The 26,277-nt window shown below is 39.9% G+C and overlaps 1 protein-coding gene across 1 annotated transcript in view; it reads right to left on the reverse strand.

Annotated features, from left to right (window-relative positions):
* Window positions 1–502: 502 nt before the first annotated feature.
* gcgrb (glucagon receptor b) overlaps window positions 503–26,277 on the reverse strand; it is a 54,905-nt gene continuing 29,130 nt past the window's right edge. Inside the window, exons 2-14 of the mRNA XM_067582936.1 lie at window positions 13,255–13,402; window positions 12,960–13,056; window positions 12,735–12,842; window positions 9,980–10,068; window positions 9,491–9,597; window positions 8,709–8,856; window positions 7,555–7,714; window positions 6,067–6,127; window positions 5,804–5,873; window positions 3,005–3,093; window positions 2,293–2,437; window positions 1,764–1,805; window positions 503–1,409 (exon numbers count right to left, since the gene is read on the reverse strand). Of these exons, the coding sequence (XP_067439037.1) occupies window positions 987–1,409; window positions 1,764–1,805; window positions 2,293–2,437; window positions 3,005–3,093; window positions 5,804–5,873; window positions 6,067–6,127; window positions 7,555–7,714; window positions 8,709–8,856; window positions 9,491–9,597; window positions 9,980–10,068; window positions 12,735–12,842; window positions 12,960–13,056; window positions 13,255–13,308 (1,593 nt within the window). The 5' untranslated portion in view covers window positions 13,309–13,402 and the 3' untranslated portion in view covers window positions 503–986. The remainder of the gene's footprint in view (window positions 1,410–1,763; window positions 1,806–2,292; window positions 2,438–3,004; window positions 3,094–5,803; window positions 5,874–6,066; window positions 6,128–7,554; window positions 7,715–8,708; window positions 8,857–9,490; window positions 9,598–9,979; window positions 10,069–12,734; window positions 12,843–12,959; window positions 13,057–13,254; window positions 13,403–26,277) is intronic.

Consider the following 26,277-nt stretch of genomic DNA (forward strand, 5'->3'; position numbering starts at 1 on the left):
AAATCAAGAGTTTAATTTTAATCTCCTTGCTGGATAAATCCAAATGAGGACATATTTCTCATTATACATTTAAATAATGTTCCACCCATATGTCTCCATTGTTCATGTACATTCAGACAGGAAACTCTGCTTAAAGAGGAGGAGGAAGAGGGTTGGCATGAAAAAAAGAGGAATGAATGTAATGCCTAATTTACACATTTCATGTAAAACCTGCAATATATTAATATTTTTATGTTTGGCCTTGGTCATTTCAAACCACAATAACTTAAACATTACAGCACAGCGTTCAGTCTCTCTGAAGATCAAAGTGCCTCTGCAAGGCTGTGTCAGCACAACAAGAGTCAGTAGTCTACAGGGAATCGCTCGGTTCTGCCTCCCTCCTGATCTCCATGAACAAGATGTCTTCATTGCTGTGTTCATTGTTTCAATGCTTTTCTGACTGCATTTGAATGATAGGAAATGCGTCAGAGGCATGCATGCTGTGGTCCACATTCAGTTTGATAAAAAATAAGAAAAAAATAAACGACACTGAGAGGTTTATGTAGGAGAGTACCACAAGCATCCATTGCAGCAAACAGACACACGACACAAGTCGAAATCCAATGGCACCAGCAGAACAGATGAAAAGATGTGAGTAAAGTCAGTGTTGAAATGGCATTCCTCCATATGCACGCACGCACACACAAACACACACACACACACACTCTCACACTGAACACCACTAGAATTTCATTTTAATTTATTTAATCATTCCTGATGTCTTAAGTCAGTAAGTGCTTTTTCACTCAAGGTCCCAAAACCAATAAATATTTATTTGCAGCGGCGCAGGTTGATACTTTACTTCCTGCGACAATGTGCAGCAGTGAAAAGCCTGATCAGTCTTGTCTTGTTGGCGCATGATGAACACTGATCCGAAACAGCGACTAGCACATTCAGTGAAAGTTTGTGTGATGAGGGCTCAGGGCAGGTCATCCTTCCACCGCCGCTCAGACATTAGTCTCCTCTCCTTCCAGAGGGTAAGTGTTGCACTGCGCCCTCCCTTCCAGAAACACTTCCTCGATGGTAGTGCTGGCATGACTGGCGGTGCCTCGATGTGGCAAGAAAGAGAACTGTAAGGTGTGTTTGCTCTTGGCGGGCCTGCCTTTCCCTGTCCCGTTGCTGTAGGAGACGACTAATCGGCGGTTCTCCTCGGGTGCGGCGGAGCAGGAAGGAGCTCTGTCAGCCTTGTCGAGGTGAGGCGAGTCACCGCTGGGGTCACTGGCATTGTTGTCATGGAGATCGGGCAGATTGCCAGTGGCAATGCTGCCGCTCTTGATGTGTGGCGTTTGGCTGTGGGTGTGGCGGTACTCCTCATCAATGTCCTTACCCAGCTTCCATCTCTTCCACTTTTTCAGCATTTCGGACTGCACCTGGAGGATGAAGGGATAGCGGAGAGATAGCCGGCAACAGAGAGAGACACATGAAGATTGTGATGAAGATTAGATAAGACACTAAGCACTCTATTGGATGAATGTCTCCTGCTAAAGACTACATTTAATAGTTTAGAGATTAGCAGACGGGTGATGTCGTTTCCACTTTGTAGACAAAAGAATAAAGTGGAGCTTGAACAAAGATGGAGCTTTTAGAGATAGGAAAGGACTGATAAAGGCCGGTAACAGGAACACTGATGATGAATAATATATCTTTTCTCCAAGGGGAAGAACTGTAGCAATGGCAGAAATTAAATTAAGGTGGTGCTAAACACGAAAACACATCCGTCTCACCTCTTTGTTGACAAAGCAGTACAGGATGGCAACGAGCAGGCCCTAAAAAAGAAGGTTTTAGCATTTACATCATGACAGATACCAAAAAGTTTCTCAGTAGTTTTTTTTTTCTCTACATTGAAGGATATAATTATTTTATCTTTTTAATATCATGAAAAATTCATGCAATATTGCCTTTGTAGAACTCGAAAAAGTGAAACTGAAAAAGTCATGACACACTGAAATATGTGTGTTATTTGTCCATTAGTTTACTCCAGGTCCATACGTTACTCTTTCCCAAATGAAAAGTGATGAAACATTTTACAGTAAAAGAATATAAGAAGACATTTTAACACTGTAAATTAGAAGAAGTTAATCTTTGATGTAGAGCATTTATGGTAGATTTACCAAAAAGTACAGTAATGCTCTAAAAATGCCACAAATGCAAGGTGATTGAACATATGAGAGTATACAGTTGCATATCTAGTGTTATTCTGAAGAAACTGCAGGCTTAGAAATGATATGCCTCACAAAAATATGGCATAAAGACCTGGAAGGAGTTGAAAAGGAGGTCACAGAAGAGGCGAATGAGGCGCAGCAGGGAGCCTTTAGGGACGGACTCGTCGATGACGAAGGTGAAGAGGATGGCGTGGATCCCCAGCAGAGGGATAAGAGTCAGAGTGGACTTCGCTAATCTGGATCAGAGTAGGAATGTGGAAATGCAGGGAATATTTCTTCTTTATTTTTATTAGAGGAAACCAGAAATTCCTGCACACTGTTGGTCAGTGGTACTTATTTTATTGAGTTATGATGTAGATAAAAATGAATATGGTCTTCAGAACAAAAACTAGTTCAAACTAAACTAAAGGTGGTAAAATGTTAAAGTTACTCTGTGGAGTTTTTTTTTCTAAACTACATGTTACATGTTTACATTCACTGTTTCTCACCAAAACACATTCTGTGTATCCTTGAGGATTAATATATGTGTTGAATGTATTTCCAAACATTTGCAGAGCCAGAGTTTACATTCCTGTTTGCCTGCAAGCAGTTTTCTTCTTTCTTACCTTTATTGGCGCAGTGCTACATATTGCCACACATATTTCATGCTACATATTTCAGTCGGTATATTAGCATAAAACCATCGACAGGATGTGCATCTGCATCCTTGCATGTGTGCAAAACAGGGACCCACTCCTAAAAACATTAATCCATAGAGCACCAGCTCCAGCAGATACCCTGAAAACAGAAAACACTTGTCTCACCTGAACTTGTAATCAGTGTATCTCATCTGGTGAGCTCTGAGTTTAGACATCAGGATTTTGATAATTCGTATGAATATGAAGAAATTAATCTGAAACAGGAAGAGAAGAGAAGGAGAGTTAAATGGAGGCAAACAAATATGGAAAATATGTTCTGCAGATTTTTTGATGACAATATTTCTGACTTTTTGTGTTTGTGAGTGTGGTGAGAGAGAGATGGAGAGACTCCCTAAAATGTCCATTACTGGACTTATATTTTGTCTCTCTGTGATCTGTGAGACTTGACCTCCTGGCCACAAACACACACACACACACACACACACACACACACACACACACACACACACACATTGTGATCTAGTGCAGAACCCTCGCTGATGACAGAGAACATTAATTATTACAACACTCATGTTATTAGCTCTCCAAGTTTGGTAACGTGTATATTTGTCTTGACAGATGTGTTTATGTGAATGTGTGTGCATGTGTGTGTGTGTGTGTGTGTATAGGTGCACACAAATAGAGTTTATTTAGGTGTGAATATGTGTGTGTGAGTGTGAACAATGGTTGAACTTCAGGCTTGTGTTTGGGATTTTTGCAGGATGACATGTAACATTACTTCTGTTATACAACTGAACAGAAATGATTTCAGCGATTCCAATAAAGAGGAGTTTTTTCCACAGAGTACATTTGACTTACACATTCCAGGAAATGTACGGGTTTTGTGTGTGTGTGTGCATGTACACGTACGCTTTTACATTAGGTCACAAAGGTCGCTACTGTTAATGTGTGTTCATAAGTGTGTCCATCCATAATGTTATTTGTCTCTATGGGAACAAGAGGCAGGAAACACACAAGAGGAATTCCATAACTTATTCTATCTTGTGTGTGTTTGTGTGTGTGTTGCGTGAATGATACTAGATGTGAGACAGTGGGGGGAAATCAGAGGGAGACAGAATGTGTGTGTGTGTGTGTGCGTGTGTGTGTGTGTGTGTGTGTGTGTTTGTGTGTATGTGTGTGTTACAGATTATCATACCATAAAAAACAGATGTACATGCCTGGAAGTGCAAGAACAGCAATGAGAGTATATCATTGATAGTTCAGCCATATATGTCCAGCTTCCAATGAGGGGTGGGAATCTTCTCTGGAAGTTATATGATTTATTTGATTTGATTTCTTGAAGTCACAAATGAGTTAATTTGGAAATTCTCAGTTCAATAAGGCTTCTATCATTTGTATCTGTGTATTAACTGCTGACTCTGGGCTCACATTATTGCTGAAGATGTTGAAGATGATTACAGTCACTTTAGTACGGAGGATTTCAAATGCTTAGAGAAATAAAATACACAACATTGTTTGTATTGTCTTTTTATGTACACTGTCAATATCAACAAATTTCTCTTCTGGACAACACTGAAACACTTCACTTTGTTTTCTGTGCTGTGGTTTTATTTTAATGTGGCATGGAAAATCCATGTCACAATGAAAAGCAATTAATTCAGTTATTAAAGACAAAAGGCTAAATAATTGGCATTAAAATGTTTTTCATTTAATTATTGCACAGTAAATACATACATATAAAGGAAATACAAATAACAGTGTGCATTGTATTTCACTTTATTTTGTGGTTTGACCTTTTTTTTTTAATTTAGGCATTTTAGATCTTCTGTACCTTAGAGGACTAGTTTGACATTTTGGGAACTTATTCACTTTCTTGCCAAGAGTTACATGAGCAGATCAGATCAATCTCACATCTGTATGCTAAATATGAAGCTACAGCTAGGAGCCAATTAACTTAGCTTAGTGTAAAGATTGAAAACAGGGGGAGACAGCTAGCCTGGCTCTGTCCAAAAGGTAGAAAAAAAAATCTGCCAAACAACACCTCTAAAGCTCAGTGTTTAAATGTTATTATATCGTTAGGGGAATAATAATCTGTACAGAGATCATATGCTGGACTATTTCTTGGCTGGTAACAGTGCTGACATGAGAGTGGTATCAGTCTTCTCATCTAATTCTCTGCAAGAAAGCAAATGAGCATATTTCCCAAAATTTCAAACTATCCCTTTAATTTTCAAATAAAGTGCCCATTTTCAACACTTTTTTTCTGCTTGATCTGTACATAAAAGTCAGACAGTGACTCTGACTGAGATCAGTTAGCAGTTACTGTATGTTTCATATTGCATCAGACTAAAATCATGAGTTAAGTCCTGATGTAGTGCACGGCAGTAAGAGCTTGACATCATCAGCCATGACATGCTCTCTCTTCTCCATGAGATCTGAAATTGGTCCGGTGCTTGCCTTCGCTTCTGAAATCATTTTTACTTTATAACATCATAATGAAAAGCTCCACTTGACTACAGAGTGGCACTCTGTTGACATAGAGTACTTAGCAGGGAGAGATCACATTGTTATTAATGTGCGAGGAGTGATGTTAGGAATTTGTAAAATGATTCATAGTAGCAGAAGATGAGAATCTCAATTGTTAGGTGAGTTGATTTTTTTCTCCCAACACTATAGTACCTCCAGCACATTTTACACCTGCCTAATCCAGATACTGTTACACACACTTTTGATCATTTGGTATCTACCCACAGCAACATCTGTCAAGACACAGTTGGTGAGTGTTACCTGCAGCCTTTGTGTGTGGGTTTTTTGTGTGTGTGTGTGCATCTGTAGCTCGATCACATACCAGAACACTTAAGACTTGAATATCCGTCATCACATCCATCAGTTATAAACTCTCTAAGAGAAAACATGAGGCCAAGAGACAGACACACTGACAGACAGAAAGATAAACAGTCTTACCAGATAAGCAAACAGTATAGGAGAACGGATGATCCACCAATATCCCATGTTAACATTCCTCTCCCAGCACCTGCACACACACACACACACACACACACACACACACACACACTATAACTTACTGCTGTTGTCATTGTGATTCTGATTTTTTTCACTATAAAAAAAACTAAAGCCTCCTCTCTCCTCACTGTCACAGATAAAATATGATAGATATATATTACTGCCTTTCATTTGATGCAAAAAAAAAAAAGGACCAAACTTACTCCTCATTCTCATACAGGTATTTCACTGTGATCCATGGCAACACGAATATGAGCGGTGCACCTGAGAATAAGAGAGGTAAAATGTGACTTTTAATGAGTTAAAGGTAAACTGTGGTATTTTTCAACCTGGACCCTATTTTTTCATCTTTTTTGTGTCTAAGTGACTAATGGGGACAACAATTTTTGAAATCAGCTAAGTATTCAGCTAACTTTGAAAATCTTTAAGATAACACTAAGCTATACTTTCTGTACTGGTAACGGTTATGTACCCCATTGGTCACTTAGACACAAAAAATGGGAAAATAGGGTCCAGGTTGAAATTTTTTTCCCTTTAACAAAAAAAGTAAAGATGGAAAGACTGTTGTCATTTTACCACATAATTGATGACAACACACATAATCCATTTGCTCCTCTAAAGCTCCGTATTTAGCGCACTCAGCTGATGTGTACAATAAATTATTATGATGAAACTGTTTTATTATACCATTACCCATGATGCATCATTAAACATTGTTTTTTTTAATCATAATATCAAAATCTCATTATCTCAAGACATCTAATTATATTCTCTTCTTACGCAATGAAGACTTGAAAGCTCTCTAATACAGAAAACTGCGTCCAACCTCGATTTACAGCGAATAAAATCAAGATAGACAGACACTTGGGACAAATTAGAAATGTGGCAAGACCATGGTTTGTTATCTCCAAACAAGTAGGGGTTTATAAGCCATAATAATGGGAAAACAATGTTTGAGATTTCAAGATAACTATATATTTAAATTGTTATCTCACAATAGCAGATTGAATGCATTATATATTTAGAGATGTTAAAAAAGTGACATTGTGATATCAAGACAACAGGCCTAAAACAATTACGATCAACCACAGCTCTGCGCTTTGTACGTTTTTAAAAAAATAATGTGCCCTGAGGATTCATACATTTTAAATAATATGATATGATAATAAAATCTGCAGTACCTAAATTAACTTTCTAATTCTGGTTTAGCTGAACAACCTGTCGCAGTGAATTTTAGTTGCTCACGGTCATATATGGCAAACCATATTTATTTTCACCGTCTCATGATTATGAATCAAATATCTGATCATCTTCAAATCCGTGGTTTTGTCAGTGGACAAAAGTCTTGATGTGCCTGCTCGTGCATTCACCTTGAGTTGTCATTTCAGAGCCTGTCATGCCACACCTGCCCACTAGATGCCCTCTGAGATATCTGTCATCTCTATGAATCACCTGACTCACCCTGAGAACAGTCACCTGTCTACACAGCTGCTCTGTATTTATTCATTAGTCTGTTTACCCACCTGTTAACCATTCTGGTACCTGACTGACTTCCTGTTGAGGTTTGATGATAAACATAGCCACTGAAGCAGCTGATTACTGATAACCAGTGAGGAACAGTTTAGATCTACGTGATTAATGAAGCCAGCGGTGTGAGGTTATTATTGATAGATTTCAGTTTTGGTTCTTACCCCAGCCGATGGCCAGGTAAATGTAGAAGTACTTCTTCTCGCTGAACACGGTAATGACCAGCAGGCTGTGCAGGTAGATGCCCTCCACCAGTAGCCAGTAGTTGTTGGCCATTACGCTGTACTGCATCATCACCATGGCACCACGACACCACGTCACAGCCTGACACACATCACAGGACGAGGATAAGGACACAAACAATGAGACAAAACTCCACCGAGATCAAATAAATATAAAAGATAAAGATAAATGTCAAATGGTCTGCTGCAGTTCAGTTCAATAGAGTCCAAATCAGACCACAATACTCGTATCTTGTCTGACGTCAGAGGACAAGGATCACTGTCCAACACACACAGAATAAAACAATATTTGATTCTGGCATCCGCATATATTTTCCCATTTGTTCACCACATTGTCTGTTGAACCACAACATAAGAGCTACCGATCACATTCACAGGACATTTGAATTGCCTATTGCTTATACTCAATGTGGATCGATGCAGATGCAATGCCATTTTATATGAGATACATTTCCCTCCAGTGCAAATGTAGAGCAGTTTGGCAAGAAAGAAACAAGTCGAACGTGAAAACTATGTGAATATTGTTGATTTCCTCTCCCCCTCTGACATCAAACATATCAGTTTCACAATTTTTTTTTAGTATTTTTGTGTATTTTCTTTATAAACTATTGATGATATAGTACGTGACTGTCATTACAAATAGAAACATTCTCATTCATTATTCATTTTTCAGTCATTCACCTCATTTTTCCAGGGAATGCCACTTGATCCAAACAACAAGAACAATGTTTGTCAAAGCTCCCACTTTATATCAGCTATATGCAGCTTTGATGTGTCTAAGCACACACGATCAATTCCTGATCAGTGCCTTATTAAGCTGTTAATAATGAGTGATGGTTATAGAATTGAAAAATGACATGTATGGGCTGGGATGTCCAAAAAGAGGTTCTGTCATATGTTCTGTCATAGAAAAATGCAGATATTCAAGACTATATGGCATGGTTTCTGTATGTCATGCAAATTTGTGCCTGTTATTACCGACATTATATTATTATCACAAGATTTTGCTGTCATGCAAAATAGCTGCATATGAGTATTCATAGCAGATGAGGTTGGTGTGGTGTGTTTGCTCTAACCGGTATGTTAACCCAGGCCTGGGTGTTGCTGCTCCTGTGCTCCAGTGTGAGGGTCAGCAGGGCATCTTTAACCAGGATGGATACGGCTCTCAGGATGAAGGAGGCAAACAGGTTCATGTGGATGTTGTTTCTCATACAGTGGAGCTTCCTGTTGCAGAGTGACAGAGCGTGTGATGGCTTTTCACTTTGATGTGCTGTGTTCTCTACTCTGCATGCAGCAGTTGTTCTCCCTTCATTTGTTTCTAGTTTTGTTCTTTTCCATTGAACTCCGTCACTTTCTCCTTCCTTCCTTCCTTTCCTTCCCTCCTTTCTCCCACCATCTTTTTTCCTTACTTTGTTTCCATCATTGGAAACAAAGTTTTCCCTCCTTTTTATGCACCTTTGCATCATTCAGTGCAGTCCTTTCTTTCTTTCTTTCTTTTTCTTTCTGTCTTTTTTCCTTGGATCCCTTTTTCCTTTTTCCCATTGTCTGTTTCCCTCTTCATTCTTTCATTTCTTTCCTTTTTCCTTCCCTTTCCTCCGTCCTTCCTTCGCTCCCTTCTTCGATCTTTCTTGTCTTTGTTTTATCTCTCTCTCCTTTCATTCATTGCTTTCTTTTTCCTGCTCTTTTATTCCGTGTCATCCTTTCCTTCCTGCCTTCCACCCTTCCTTCCTTTCTTTCTTTAATCAGTTGCCTCTTTCCTTTTTCTCATCGTTCATCACTCCTTACTTGCATCCATTCCTTCCCTCTTTCCTTTCATTCTTTTACCCATTCCTCCTATTCATTCCCTTACATGTCCTACCTGAAGGTGATGAGGATTGCCAGGGCCAGTAGCAGAGCTCCCAGAGAGAGCGAGTATCCCACTGTATACATGATCCGAAACTGACTGAGGATGCGGCCATACTGCTGCTGCAGAGCCAACAGGAGAAACAGTCAGTTACATCCACGCATTTCCTTTATATACACACACACACACACACACACACACACACACACACACACACACAACACACACACACAACACACCGTTGATTAGATTTGGCACAAAAGATGTTAAAAGGGTCCAAATGTTTATTTAGACAGATGGGGGTCATTTTCACACGCTGACTCATTACAGATTGTGTCAAGTAAAAGTGTCAAGTCAGGTACAGTCACAATATTATCCAACCATCTGCTACTCCATGCGGCTTCAAACATGAAAACAGTTTACACACGTGGAAGGCCAGACTCCCACAATCTCTGGCACAGACATGCACACACAAACACACAGTACAGTATACACACACCTCACCTGCCCAGGGTCGTCCTCACATTCGCTGGTATTCTTTTGTGCCCATCGACCGTCTTTACCGCAGACTCTGTAGACCAGACCCTGCTGGACTGTTCACACAGAGACATGTATTATGAGATTTTATAATTGAATGCCACATTATTCAGAATGCACTGAGCACTGAATGTCCCATTATGGCATGGATAGTTTATAACTAAATATTAAAGGAGGATAGGTTCACAATTTTTCAAGTTTCTCCTGAAAGAACAGTAAACATTAAACACTGAAACATGTTTTTCTCATTGTAATCATTCCTCCTGTTCATGCTGGCCACAAAGAAATCCCTTCATAATGCACTTTCAGTGTGAGTGATGGTGGATAAACTCCACAGCCCTACTTCCTTCCAAACTTCAAAATTGTGAACCTATCCTTTAAGTGACATTCTGTATCTGAAACAAAGAAAAATTGTTGAGATGAATGTTCATTTATGACCTTTGTAACAACAGTTGACAAAAAGTTATTAAACCCTATAACTCTACTTTCATTCTGGACCATTTATTGCAGTGAGACAATGCTATTTTATTTTAGTGTACTCTTCAAGCTGGATACCATCATTCACTCATTCATTATTCGGTTTATTCCTGTTAAGGGTCACAGGTGGGTGAAACTCCCATCATATGATGCCAAAGTCTCACCTGACTTTGCAGCTTTCTAAGACAGACTGACCCTCTGTGCTGCAGTGCATTCTTTCAGGTGAAAGCTAGTGAAACAGAGGCTGAAACTGAGAAGTGTTGCAGGAAATCAACTCTATAGTTTCTAACGAGGGCAGAGAAACCCCTGCCAGGCTACCACTCCTCAGGAGATAACAAGTCCACTTTCACACCTAATCAGAGTCTCCAAAGGTCACCTGGAGGAAACCTGAACGTGAAAATAAATGTTCTCCACAGGAAGAGCTGCAGATCAAACCTGGGCCCTTTATGTCATGAACTGACACTGTTGTAATTTCTGAGCTACAAGCTACACTGATGGCAAGAAAGCTCCACAGGACAAATGCGCTGCTCCTAGAGACACAGTGTGAAGTCTTTACACCACTTGCAGGATGATAGTAGAGTGATAATTAACTAATCTTTGGCCTTCACGTCCGATTATTGCTTCATCTGTTCCAAGGAAAACTCTGCACACTCTACTCAAAACAACATTCATCCAATAGATGTCATATTCTTTCATCCCACTCAAAGGAAAGGACATGTGACAAGCTGTGAAAAGAACTTTCTGTTTGAATAAAGGCACTTCAGAGAGCTCTTTCTATCTGAGGTTTCACGCTCATGTCTTGTCACTGGATGGGTGCTGCATCCTTGCGTTTCTGAAATGAACTGACGTCAATACTTCAATGCAACAAGTGGGCCTACTGAACAGTCATTCAACACTTCTCATGCAGGTGCCCTGAAGAGGAGGTGAGCTCTTTATGTTATGTGATAAATTCAACAGAATGCTCTGACAGTTAATACATTTATTAATTCAATATGCCAGTGTTACATTTCTAAAAAAATAAATAAATAAAGCAACAGCACAACGACAAGACAATTTATGTATTCACAATGGCAGATGTTTCCATGAATGTCTGTCCACAGTGTCCCTTTTGAAGTGTCAGTTCAAACCACAGGAGTTTTTCTGCTGCTGAATGTCACGTGTTTTAGTGGCAGAGAGGAAATATATTCCAAACAAGACTTGTTTATCTCAAAAAACAAAACATATCAGTCATCTGCCGAGCAGTGAAGAAATACTGTGAGACAGAAAATTGTGTTTATTAGACGATGAAAAGACCACACAGACAGTCTGAAAAATGCTAAACATCAGAGAAAATCTCTCTATGATCCAAAACTGGCTTCTTCCAACAACACGACGGGACGGTGTAAGTACATGATTGAAAAACAGAGAGAAGGAGTTTATTTCGTTTGCAACGTTACCTCTACTTCTTCCTCATGATGACAACAGATTGTTCACACATGCCCACAAACAGCCGTCTGTTGGTAGCCGTTGTTGCTGAGGTTGTTCTATGGGTTGTTCACGTTATTTACTTGCATATTTCATATTGAATTTGGGCTAAAACTTCTAGGGATATATTTAGGATGTTTATATTTTGCATAAAGAACGAGAAAAAGAAGCGAAATCCGACTACTACTGTTTATGTTGCCTCTGCCAATGGGCAGCTTATGGAAAGCTGGCCGATAAGAATAGAGTGGGCTCACCGGGAGGGGGGCCTTAAACAGACAGGAGCTAAAACGGCCTGTTTCAGACAGATACTGAACTGAGGGGCTGCATAAAAGGCCAGTATAAGATAAATAAGGAGTTTTTCTTTTACTGTAAATCATGCAAAGATATTCCAGCAGAGCCCCAGAATAAAAATATAGACCTTGAATTCTGCATGAGACGTCCCCTTTAAGTGACTTTTCTTTTTTGTTGGTTATTTTGACTTTATGAATTACTGTATTTGTACTTAAAAGTGAAAATACATTGACAGATAATATATGTGCTGACCTTTTTTTATTCATGATGTTTATTATATTTATTGTACTGTCATGACTCGTCAGACTGTGAGGTGTGGTTGAAAACTTAAAAAAAAAAGGTTGGGAGTGGATCTTTACACACATTATAATTGTTTTGTATTCTGGCCACCACTGAACTTTCAACACTTATGTTTTTAAACTTACAGTGAATGTGAATATGTGTTGCATAATTATGCAAAACTATATGCAAAAAACTTTCACAGACAGACCTTTACGATACCATGGCAGGAACCATGGGCAAGAGACATTGACAGTGGTTCCTGGGAGTCCATCAGGCCAGCAGGCATACTGGTCAAAGGTCCTGTTACACACCAGCCCTGCAGCGGAGAGCAGAGTGTGATCTGTGAAACCTGTGCTCAGAGCTTACTGTAGGTTTATTCTGCTGCATGCATCTTGTTCAGATATGAACTCATGCTGCGAGGAGAGGGGCTCACCTGTGGCGGGGGGCGTGGCGTTGATGTAGTCCAGGCACTGGTTCCTGTAGCTGCTCCACTGCTCCTTCAGAAGCTCCAGGGAGTTAGTAGAGGAGACCTGCGGGAGGACCAAACATCCTGAAGTTTCATGTTATAATGTGAAAATCCACACACACTGTTTACGTCAGTCTCCATCCCGCTTTTGGTTTGGTTTGTTGACTGTCAGTGACAATCTTTTGGTTTTTGGGAAAGATGTCAGAGGATCAAAGACAGTCTGTGAAAGAGAGAAAGATGTGAGAGATTTTAGGAGTCATACCTTTGTGCAGCTGCAGAGCATGAGCAAGGCCAAGAGGAGACACACCTGGGACATCCCACTGATGCTGGGAGGATGGGGGTTGGTGGGGACCAGAACACAGAGGAGGCCCAACACATGAGGCGGTCTCAGCCCTATCTCACCGTGTGGCCTACAAACATGGTATGGAGAAGCATGTTAATGGGGAGACATGTGTGTGTGTTTGTGTGTGTGATGGGGGTTGTTTGAACTGCAACTGAAAGAGAGATGGAGTGAAACAACAAAGACATCGAGAATCAATGAACAGAAAAAAAACAACTCTCAGTGATACACTGACAGCCTCTTGCTCACACACACACACAGATAGATAGAGAGAGAGAGAGAGAGAGAGGGAGAAAACAGCACACAAATGACAATGAAAACCACATAGCTCCACAAATTTAAAAAGGTTGAATAATTTCTTATCCATTAGAAAAGCTCATGGGATACCTCAACTGAAGTGAAAATCACCATCACAAATCATCATTTGAGTTTTCCACACAAATGGAATAAATGTCTTATTTTGTCAGTTCATAACTCAAAGTCAATTTACTATCATGTATGACAAAAAAAGGCATTAAGAGAAGGAAATATGTGTCTCACACTCTGGCTCCATATGCATTTCTATTTTATTTAGATGACGTTTCGGCCCTCTTCAAGAATCCCTCCTGGAAAATAAAACATCCAACTTATCTTCTCTTGGAGTGAGTGATACCTTCTCAGTACCAATATATCTTAGAGAGGATATAGAATGATTAAATTCAACAAAATGTGCTGCTACTGGATATTTCATGTTTTTGCATCTAATAGCACTTCTATGTTCAGCAATACAAGTTTTCGGTGCTCTACTCGTCTTTCCAACATATGACTTTCCACAAGGGCAAGCTATAAGATAAATGACCAACTTAGTGTGACATGAAACTCCTTTTATAGAGATCTCTTTACCCGTTTGAAGATGTTAAAACTGTTACAACAGTAAGTATAATTACACTGACTACAACAACCACAGCGACCGTTGCCCTTGGGGATAGAGGTGCAAAAGTAGCTTTGGCTGGTACTGATTAAAGAGGAGGTAAATATGAGTGTACCAGGTGGTCTCTCAGGTTTTTACCTCTTTTATATACCATGAGAAATTGTTCTTTGAATACACCACTGAGTTGAGATTCAAGTATATGCAAATGTTTTGTTATTATTCCCCCTGTTCTGAGTTGTAAACATAATACCAGGGCAGAGACAGATGTTGTAAACATTCGGTGCTTAGCCCAAACCATTTTTTTCCCATTTATGGCAGCTATATACACTATTTTTGAAGCCATTTGAGATAATAGAATGCCTAAAAATCTATATATCATTAGGAAAAACCACTATAGTTGCACAGGAAAAAAAAATCATCCTGTAGAGTCTACATCCTATTTTGTATCTAATTGTTGTCTGACTTCATAACACAACAAATGTTGAGGATGACTAATTTTCACTCCTGCCAACTAAAAAGAGGCAAAAAATTGTCTGATACAAATATTGCTAACTATTTTTAAGTTACATAACATAGGTAGGGTAGGAATTTGGTGTAAGATTTGTTATACTATGCTGGTGTAGAGTTTACAGATGAATGTTTAGCTGACAAATCTGCTACATTTGAATCCATGCCATAATAGTCTGGGCTGCTCTATTAGCAAATCAAGGATCCCCAACAATGCCAAGTAAATGTAGTCTTCAATACTCTGAATTGAATATTAGGCCAACAGAAGAACATTTACAAATTATATTAGATTTATTTTGCAAATAGCATAGAAGGATAAACAACATATGTTATTATCTTAATGTACTTTATTTGATCTACTCCTGGTCACTCTGTTCTCCTTTCCTCCTCTTCTTAACTTCTCTCACTCTTTCAACTGCCCTCATTTATCCCTGGAAATGTCCTCCACTGAAAGAAGAAAATATAAAACAAAAATAAAGTATTAAGATTTCTAATCATAAACTTTAAATGCATTCTCTTACATCTGCTCCTGGCACCTCTGCTCCCCTTTACTCACTCTTCCTCTTCACCTGTTTTCCCCACAAGTTTTCACATTTCATTTTCTATTCTCTCCTTCATTTGTTTCCTCACTGTCTCTTTCACTCCTCCCTTTCTTCTCTCTTCCTCACTTCTCAAATCCAGACTTCCACATCTGTCTTCTTCCCACCAATTCTCCACTCCTCTCCTCCTGGCTCTTCATCACACATTTTTCTCCTCTCTCATTTCTGCTTTTCACTCCTTTTTCACTCCCCTCATCATTTCTCCTCATCTTATCCTGTTTCCTCTTCTATTCCATAGGTTTCTCTACGGATGTATTATACTGTAGGAGCTGGATATGGCACCGCTGCTCAGCCTTACAGCTTTACAGCCTTACAGCCAATTCCCTTCAAACAACAAAGGCTTGTTTTATTTACCCTCATCATGACTTCAAGGAGATATATTCTTATGGAAGAGGTACTTGGCTGATGTGTTTTGTTTGTTCAAAGGGTCCAAGACCCAGCTAGAGTCATTTTTTACATACTTCAACTCATATTCTGAATTTCTGTCATTTATTATGGATCAATGCATCAGTTTTCTAAATTTATGGATCAGAGAGAGAATTATTACTTGTATATAGATCTGTTCAGAAAACCTACTGCCAGAAATACTTTACTAAGGGCAGACTCTGATCATCCCTCACTGCTAAAAAATAGTCTCCCTTTTAGTCAGTTTTGCAGATTAAAACAAATTTGCTAGAAAACTGATGATTTTGACAGGTATATGAGTGAAATGAAAAACAAATTCAACAAAGAGGATACAAGAAATCTGTCATAAATGTTGCTGCCACTAAAATAAAAGACAGATCTAGGTCTGATCGCTTAAAAATAAACCTACAGTGAAATCAAATGACCGTATGTTTATAACATCTAAGGGTCCAGAACAGATAAAGGAAATAATAACGAAACATTGGCACATACTTGAATCTGATTCTCAACTCAGTGGTGTATTCAAAGAACGACCTCTCATGGTATATAAAAGAGGTAAAAGAGGTAAAAACCTGAGAGACATCTGGTGCACACATATTTACCTCCTCTTCAATCGGTATCAGCCCAAGCTACTCTAGCACCTCGATCCCCAAGTGCAACCGTCGCTGTGGTTGTTGTAGTCAGTGTAACCATACTCACTGTTGCAACAGTTTTAAACATCCTCATACAGGTAAAGACATCCCTATAAAAGGAGTTATTTCATGTCACACTAAATCTAATTTATCTTATCAGTTGCCCTTGTGGTATAAGTCATATGTTGTAAAGACTTGAAAACTCATATTACCGAACATAGAAGCACTATTAGATGCAAAAACATGAATTATCCAGTAGTAACACATTTTGTTGAATGTAATCATTCCATTTCCTCTCTAAGATATATTGGTATTGAGAAGGTATCACTCCCTCAGGAGGAGGTTAGTTGGATGCTTTACTTTCCAGGAGGGAACGCTATTGGATACTGTCACCCCGTGGATTAAATATAGATTAAATATAGATTATGACTTGAAGTGTTTTCTGCAATGTACCTCTGTTTATTGGATATTCACATTAAGTTGTTAACTTTTTCTGTATATATATTAGAAATCTATTCAAAATAAATGTATTTTTAACATTTTTAAATATACTTATACCAAAGAACTGTAATGTAAAATTTAATTGTACAGTTTTGCATATGGAGCCAGAGTGTGAGACACTTCTTTCCTACTCTCAAGTCTACTTCCAGTGATCAACACCTCACTACAACCCCTGGTGTGTGTTACTTTTCCATTACAAAGAAAAGTATTAAATCAGCAAAAATTTTTGGCATATTTGCTTGAAAATGACTAAAATGCAAACAAACTGTGTATTGTGCATAAATACACATGAATGCACTGCACATTTATCTGTGAATGTATTTCAAAATCACCACACAAAAGCATCAATCATGGTAAGACAGTAGTGGGAAGTGGATCAGAGGAGAGGATGGTGAGATTTCCTCACATTAATCAACTCCTACCAGCATGTTTGTCTGTGCTTACAGCTGCAAATTTTTAGGTCCCTGCCTCCCGCCTTGGTTACTCTCTTACATTTTTAGAGTCTGTGAATGAGATCTATAACACAAACCCCCTTAAAATGGCTTGAAGTGTTTGTGTGAATGTGTGTTGATTTCCACAGCAGGTGCATTTCCTGGGGTGTCAGTTGACCAGTCTTCACCAACGAAGTTGGAGAACAAAACGAAATCTGAAACGTTTCTGCAAAAAACACCTTGACCGTGGAAACATTTTTGGCTAAAACGTTTCAAATTCCATTCTGTTCCAGTCTCTCCAGCCGTGTTTGTGTGTTTTCTGTATGTATTTGTGTTTGTATCCATGACGCTGCATTGCTGTACCTGACAAAGACCTAAGCCAAACATTGATAGCCTGACATGTTATCACAGCACACAGATGGTCACCTTCATTTTGAAAGGACTACAGAGCAAACAACAATTCGGGAAAATGCTGCTGTGTTTTCTTCCTGCGACAGGCCTTTTATCTTGTGTTGTTACAGTAATAATAACCTTCCTGTTTATGGCCACATGCTGCTCTCATCGACTGAGCAGCAAAACCAACAGAGACCAGATGGACAGACAGACAGTTTACACACTCCTGCAGGCAGATTTTCATGTAAACTTCCACGACAAAATAAATTTATGATGAAATCCGCTGAGGAATTTATTGGCGAATTATGTAAACATGAATATGAATCAGAGGATGTTACCTTATTATGGCAGCTATGGAATCAGGTACCCTAGAATGCATCCGATGGGTCAAACAACAAGTGCTTTCAGTCCTGTCCCTCTGGCACCCAAAGGTCTTGCTTTGTTCAATCTGTTAGATCATGTTTCAAAGGATAAGTGTGGTGATATTCTATATTTTTCTTATTCTCAGCAAATCCCATGAAAAGATAAGGTAACACAATGTATTTCAACTAAAGAACCATTAAAAAGTCAGGACTCCATTCAACTATCCTAATTACACCTGGCTTTAAAATGTGATCTGTGTCTGGATATTTTAGGTGGATGAGGAAAAACATGTTAATGCAGCGTAAATGCACTCAGAACACAATGCGATTGGGATGTGATTGAATCGGCCAAACCATATTGAGATGTTGTCAAGCTCACATTCATAAGATAGAAATCAACCCAGTAAGTTGAAAGGTCTCCTTCGAATTTATTAGTCTCTTTGGGCAGAGGGACAACAGTCCGTCAGACAAGAGGTGCAATGCTGATTGGGAAGTATACAGGCAGCTGAGAAATATGAGCAAGACACAAATCTGCAATCCAACATGTAATGACTATAAAGAATGTTTTACTGTAAGTAAAGAAATTCAAAATCAAAACCATTATTAATACATCAGAAAAACATCCTATTAATCAAATAAGAGTTTCCAATACAATGCAACATGACTCTTTATCTATTGCTCAAGCATTTAATCAGCATTTCTCCTCTGTCTGTTTTACCTGATTCTTACCTGACTGGATTTTTAGTAATATTTCACCTTACTGCCGTTCTTTTTCTTTGAGGAAAAACAACTGCAGTGAGGTGAACTGAAGTTCAGAATGCCATTAATGAATTAAATGAACTGTGGTGCTGGACGTGATGGAAAAGAAAACAGGTTTATTAAACTAGCTTCCCATATTCTTATGTATCCACTTACTGATTTATTCAACCTTTCTTTGTCCACATGTGAGTTACCAGCTATCTGGATATGTGCATGCATCACTCCACTCCATTAAGGAGGCCATGTACTTGATCTCAACACTCATAGACCTATATTCATTATTTGCTCTATTGCTAAAGTCTTCGAAAAATTCATTCATAATCAACTAACACATTGTCTCAGTATCAACAATATTTTATCATCATTTCAATCTGGCTTCAGGCTCAACGACTCCACTACTACTGACCTACTTCAATTCACCAATGATGTTTTCTCTGCTGCAGATAATGGTGAACCCACAGAGGCAATCTTTTAACAAAAGCAATTGATTTTGTGGATCGCTATCTACTTTTAGATAAACTCCATGCTATCAGACTTTCTGAAAATGCAGGTCTGTGGTTCATACCTTCATAACAGTAAACAATGTCTTATATGGGAATAAATCTGATCTGTTGATTCAACAAAGAGGAGTGCCCCAGGGTTCAACATTAGGACCACTTCTCTTCACTATTTATGTAAACAATTTACCATCGATTTTCAGTAACTGTTGTGTTCAACTTTATGCTGACACTGTCATATATACATCAAACCTGATCTACCACAAATTCAAGCTTCTCTTCAGTCTGATTTCAACATCTTACAAGCCTGGCTTTCATGTAATAAACTATTGCTCAATAAAACAAAGTATATATTATATTATGATCTTTTGTACCAGACAGAAACTCAAATCCACTCCTGATTTGTAATAACCTGTAATAATGGTACTCCTCTACATAAAGTTGATAATATTAAACATCTTGGTGTATGGCTCGATTCTGATCTCTCATTCAACTCACACACTGATGTCACACTCATGTCTTACATGAAGTTAACTTTGGTTTTACATCGATCTAAAAATTTAGAGCCGAAAACCGTGGACGTGACAGTCATAGCCACAGGAGCAGACGGCTTCAACTTCTCATCAGCTGCCTACAGTCTGGGTCACTACTCATCACGGTGAAACCATGGTGCGCCCTCCTCTCGATTAAGCTGTTTTTAAATCCACAAACAGAGCCCGACATCAGAGACTGAACTGTTGCCTGCGTCCAACTATTCCTGTAAGGGTAGGCATTCCCTTCAAAGACAATAAAGTCAGACTGTTTCATCTCTACTCAGCGTCAACAACAATCACCAAACCTCCTGCACTTCCGGATTCATCACCAGAGTCGGCAAGAGCGACGTCACAGACCCACTGCTGCCTCCACGGCCACAGCCTGCATCGTCAGCACCCCTCGGTGGGGACCAGTGTCAACAACAATCACCAATCCCATGACCAATCCTCCCGCGCTTCCGGATTCATCGCCAGAACCAAGCACCGTCAGAGTCGGTAAGCGTGACCTCACAGACCCGCCGCTGCCTCCATGGCCACAGCCTGCATCGTCAGCACCCCCTGCTGGGGGCCAGGTCGTATTTCCCCCTGTGCAGCAAACATCGCCAATGCTTTTCTAGAAGCCTCAAGTTCCAACATAGTTACCAGACTGGCTTGCCTTTTACTAATACAACTGATCTATCGTAACTTCAGTAAATTCTATCGCCATGTACACTGGATTGCAATAATAATAACTATTCAAACGTTGTTTCAGTAACGTCTGTCGTCACTTGCACTGGGTTGCAAGTTACTAATCAAACTATAATGTCACTTAATAACATTCGTAATTACTGGCACCAGTTAGCCAGTTGCTAATTTATGTCACTTCAGTAAGGTCCATCGTTATGTGTATCAGGTGGTTAATTACCATGCAATTAATCTAACGTCACTTTAGTAACGTCTGCTATTACGTGCACCGGGTCGCCAAATACTACAACTACTCTAACATTATATCAGTAACATCCATCATTACATGCACCGGGTCGCAAGTTACCACTACAACATAATCTAACGTCCTTTCAGTATGGTCTGCTGTTACATGCACGGGTTGCCAAATACTACTATAACTACTATAACATCATATCTGTAACATCTATCGTTACGTGCACTGGGTTGCAAGTTAATAATAATACAACTAAATCAAACGTCACTTTGGTAACGTCTGCTGTTACATGCACCAGATTGCCAAATACTACAACTACTCTAACATTATATCAGTAACATATATCGTTATGTGCACCGGGTTGCAAGTCACTAATACTAAATCAAACATCATTTTGGTAACATCTGTCGTTGCAAGTTATCAATACAACTAATCTAATGCCATTTCAGTAACGTCTGCTGTTACATGCATCAGGTTGCAAGCTACAAATACAACTATTCTAACGTCACTTCAGTAACATCTGCTGTTACGAGCACCGGGTTGCCAAATACTATTATAACTACTTTAACGTCATATCAGTAACATCTATCATTACGTGCACTGGGTTGCAAGTTAATAATACAACTAAATCAAACATCACTTCAGTAACGTCTGCTGTTACGTGCACCGGATTGCCAAATACTACAGCTACTCTAACATTATATAAGTAACATATATTGTTATGTACACCGGGTTGCAAGTTACTAATACTAAATCAAATGTCACCTCATTAATGTCTGTTGTTGCAAGTGTATGGTACCTGAAGATTCCCTAGTGTTTCCCTGTTTTTTTTCCACCTTCCCTGTGTTTCCAGTGCTCCCCTGTCTGTCTTTCTCTGTTTATATTGTGTGTGTGTGTTGGCCTGGGCGTGGCTCTCCTGGCTCCCAGCGCCACACTCCTGGTTGCAATCAGTTCATCACCTCTCCCAGTCTGCTCACCTGCCTCTCATCATTTCATCAGCTTGCAGTATATCTACCCTGGCTCTTCATCCACTCATTGCCAGATCATTGTTTCTGCCCAAGTGTGCCCCTGGACCATTACTCGCCCTCCAGCCCCCCAGCCCCCCAGCCCCCCAGCCCTCCAGCCCTCCAGCCCTCCAGCCCTCCTACTCTCCTACTCTCCTACTCTCCTACTCCCTCCTGCCTGCCCTTGCCATTCTCCCTCACTCCTCTCAGCCCTCCAGTCCTCGGCCTCAGCCTGCTTCATCCCTACTCCATCTACCTCAACTTCCACCCATTTCCCTGGCAATAAAGCCTTACTTCCATTAACATCACTCTAGTCTGTGTCTGCATTTGGGTCCACACTACAAACCACAACAGCAAGTTACTAATACAACTCATCTAATGCCATTTGAGTACCGTCTGCTGTTACATGCATCAGGTTGCAAGCTACTAAAATCACACGTCACGTTGGTAACGTCTGTCGTTGCCTTATCAGGGGAACCTGGCACCGGGATGCCAGCACCCCCTGCCGCCCACTTCCAGCAACCTCTGCAGCCAGCTTTAATCGGGGCGTCCCGCACCAGGTTGTCAGCGCCCCCTGCTGCCCACTCCCAGCAACCACAGCAGAAACACCCAGACAACACCAGCTCTATAAAGGTGCTGTCCTTTCTGTTTTCCGTTTTTGGGGGTTTCCGTGGTAGATGATGATTCCCCTCCAAATGGCCAACCGAAATCACACAGTTGCAGGAAATTCTCTAAAATGTCTCCAGTTGTTCATGAGATCTATCCAGCGTCATTGCTTCACAACATATACAGCATAACCTACCCATCGTTCGATCTCGTTACCGTGACAGTTTCATTACCTACGCCCTTCCGTGATGGCCCTCAAAACACATACCATCCATGTTTACCCGAGTGGCATAAACTTCTTCTCTAATCTCCTAACGGACAGCTGGGCCCGGTCTCCAACCATTCTCATTTAATTTCACTCCTCATAGAACTTTTACACCAAGAGTGAGCTAAAAATCCTCGCCGCCTTCCTCTTACTGTCTTCATACAATTCATGGGCCGTCTTTCCTCCCAAACATATCATCGTTACACCCATCAAAATCTCAAAGATCTCAGATTGGCTCAACCTTATCTTAAGTAACTGGAGGTTTTTGGGGGTCCGCTGTTGCCCGGGTGCTGCGGCGGATTCCCCGTAAGCTTCCCCACAAAGCAGTCAGCAACTGAAAGAACTATGCACATTAATTGTTTTCCTCAATAAATCATCCAAACGCATCTCGTTGATGGTGTGGTCCTTGATATTGAATTGAAGCTATTCAGCGAAGTTTCAGGAGCAGGACCACACCTCAATTACGCCACTACCAGCATTCCTATAAATACCACCTAACCCTCTCTGCTTCTTCCAATCTCATATTCTGTGCCCCTCCCTCTCACCCTGTTTCTCTCTTCCTGTTTCTTCATGATTCTTCCTCTCCTTCATAGGGTCCTGAGGGGTCCGCTGTTGCCCAGGTGCTGCGGCGGATTCCCCGTAAGCTTCCCCACAACACAGTCAGTAACTGAAAGAACTATGCACATTAATTATTTTCCTCAATAAATCATCCAAACGCATCTCGTTGATGGTGTGGTCCTTGCTAGTGAAATGCACAGTCACATATAGGGATTTACTTGACTTACATGGGTAACTGGGCATATGAAGAGCATAGTGTGCTTGTGCATATGCATGTGCATGTGCGTGTGCATATGTGTGTGTGTGTGTGTGTGTGTGTGTGTGTTCATGTGCACATGTGTGCCATTGGGCTACTGGCGCCTGTGTGTCTGTTTTTATTTAACCACAATACTGAACACAGGACAGCACATAGTTGCAGGATTGTCTCAAACTGATAGTCTTATCGACCTTACAGATAAGTTTTACATTACACACACAATCACACACACACACATCAGATCATGGTCACTTTTGGGGACATTACATAGACTTACATTCATTTCCTGGAGACTTATTCTAACCCTAACCATAACCACTCTTTGCCTAACCCTAACCCAAAAATCAGCTTTTTCCCAATTGGGGACATGGCTTTTGTCCCCAAAAGTGGCCTATGACAGACCATACACACACAGACACACAGACAAACACACACACACACACACACACACACACACACACACACACGCAGCAGCAGCAGCAGCATGCTGTGAAATGACGATATCTTAATGCATTTTCCAGCTTGTGTAAATCTCTGTATCCAGGTAGTTAACCTCAGTTTTAAGGCTAGTATTCAAATCCTTATCCAAATGTTTTGCAGTAATCGCTGCTTTTGGGTGAAATGTATCACATTGGATGTAATCTTTGTATCTCCAAAATGTCATCTACCTTGCTTGATGACAGAGCAGTTTTGAGTTTTTCCATTGGGGTTGCTACAGGTTTTTATAATAAATCCAGAGCCAAATAATCCAGTGGTAGAAGTAAAAACATAAAGATCCTCTAAACTGGTGTTAGTTTTTCACACAACAGTGATGCTACAATATGTATCTTCAGTTCTGGTTCTTTTCAGTCTCTGGCCTGAATAATGAATAACTTTCACATGCCTTGATGACACCCTAACATGATCATCATTACAAGTAATGCCTTTATTAAATTTATTGTAATTTTATGTAAATTCACTCAGTGAAACCTTTCTTTGAACTTCTGCTGTCACAGAGTCGATGCATCCTTATTGTACGTAGCTGTGCTTGACCTATTTTGCATGAAAATTCAATGGAAAAAGCTCAGCGTCCATGTCCGATAATCATATGAGCTGTATTTGTGTATTTTATTAGGAGCAAGACAAAGCAAGAGGTGGAAAGCAAGCAAATATCTGCATAACCATGCTCACTGATTTGTATAAGCACAATCAGCCTGTGTGAGTCATGGCTTTTCCTTTGGAATATTCTTGAATGATGTGCTGCTCATCTGAGGCCGCATGTAAATCTAAACGCATGACCAGCGCTCACACATACCCCTCTCTCTCTCTCTCTCTCTCTCTCTCTCTCTCTCTCTGTATTTGTGTTTGGTGTCTCAAGGGATATTTGCTTAAACAGCCATAAATTAAGCTATAACTTGCATTGTTCATTCATCTCGTTCTTTCTTACACACTCACGCAAACACATGTCCCCTTCTCTCTTTGGGGATGAACAAGGTAGATGTGAAAAAGATAATCATTGACTGTATTTTACACTCTTTGCTCATAACACAAATTATCGACAGAAGAGGCCACAACCTGCTCTCCTCTATTAACTGATGAACAAAACAACATTACTGATAACAATACTGCTCTTTATCCTTTTGTTTGAATCATTGCTACCCTATGTTCTATTATCTGTCTCTTTCATTCACGGTTTTCGTCCTCAAAGACAGTGTGTGTCTTGCTCTTTCATTTTCTTTCTCAGTCTGCATCCATGTGTCTGAAGTAAGACCAGGCCTCTCTCCTCCTACACATTTCCACTTAAGTGCACAACATACATGCTTGTCCTGGGGGAAAATGAGCAGAAGAGAAGCAGAGGGAAGTAGAGAGAGAAGTGTGTGACAGATGATCATTTGAAAATCTGAGAAAAACTCCTTATCAAACATCAAGGGCACTGATCTCAAACGATCAAACGACCAATAATGATGTCTATCAGGAAAACAGACTGATCTCCATTATCATTAAGGTCATGCTGTCTGCTGCACTGTGCATTTGTATTTGTGGCATAATGTTATTGAATAATTGCATTACCCACCACCAGCACCTCCTAATTATGTTGTTTAAATCAATAAGCCGTCTCTGTGTGATGAGGAGTGGGCAATTAGGCAGAGTATGAGGAGTATGTAGGTGGTAACAGAGACAGGAGTGCGGTGGCTGTAATGGAGCTAAACAGTGCTGTAATTATATTGTTTCTGGCTTGGTGAGTTGCTGTGTCCCACATGGAGACTAACAGCCAACTGCTCTTAAGCTCCGATATCATTCCTCCGCATAACTTTTTTCCTCTTTATTTCTGTCTGTCTTGCTTTCTTTCTGCCCATTTCAAACTACATGTTGTGAGGAAATAATTCAAATTTCAGAGGGTTGGTTCATAAAAATTACATAAAAAGTCCTTATACCTTAAATGGCCTTTAGTGTGGTAATTGTTGGGAAATTGTTGTTTTTCATGTTTACTCATTTAATAGAGGTTTTCATAAGGACATATCAAAATACTAAAATACATTTTTCATGTTCTAATCCTGTGTTCCCATGTGATTTGCCAAATAAATGCTAAAAGATTCATTCATTTAAGTCTCTCTCTTTTCTCTTCCTGTAAGACATTCAAATATTTTTGATGACTCAAACTTGGAAATGTTTACATACATGTATACAATCAAATGTGATTTGGAACGACTGGGTAACCCTGAACTTTGTTTACATTTCCAAAGGAGCTCAGATGATGTCTAATTTATTAATTTCTTCCTTGTTCTCTTCCTCTCAATAATGCTTGTGAAGGAGGTGTGTGGCCGACAC

Source organism: Thunnus thynnus, chromosome 3 (assembly GCF_963924715.1).
Source record: "Thunnus thynnus chromosome 3, fThuThy2.1, whole genome shotgun sequence".
NCBI classification, from domain to species: Eukaryota; Metazoa; Chordata; class Actinopteri; order Scombriformes; family Scombridae; genus Thunnus; species Thunnus thynnus.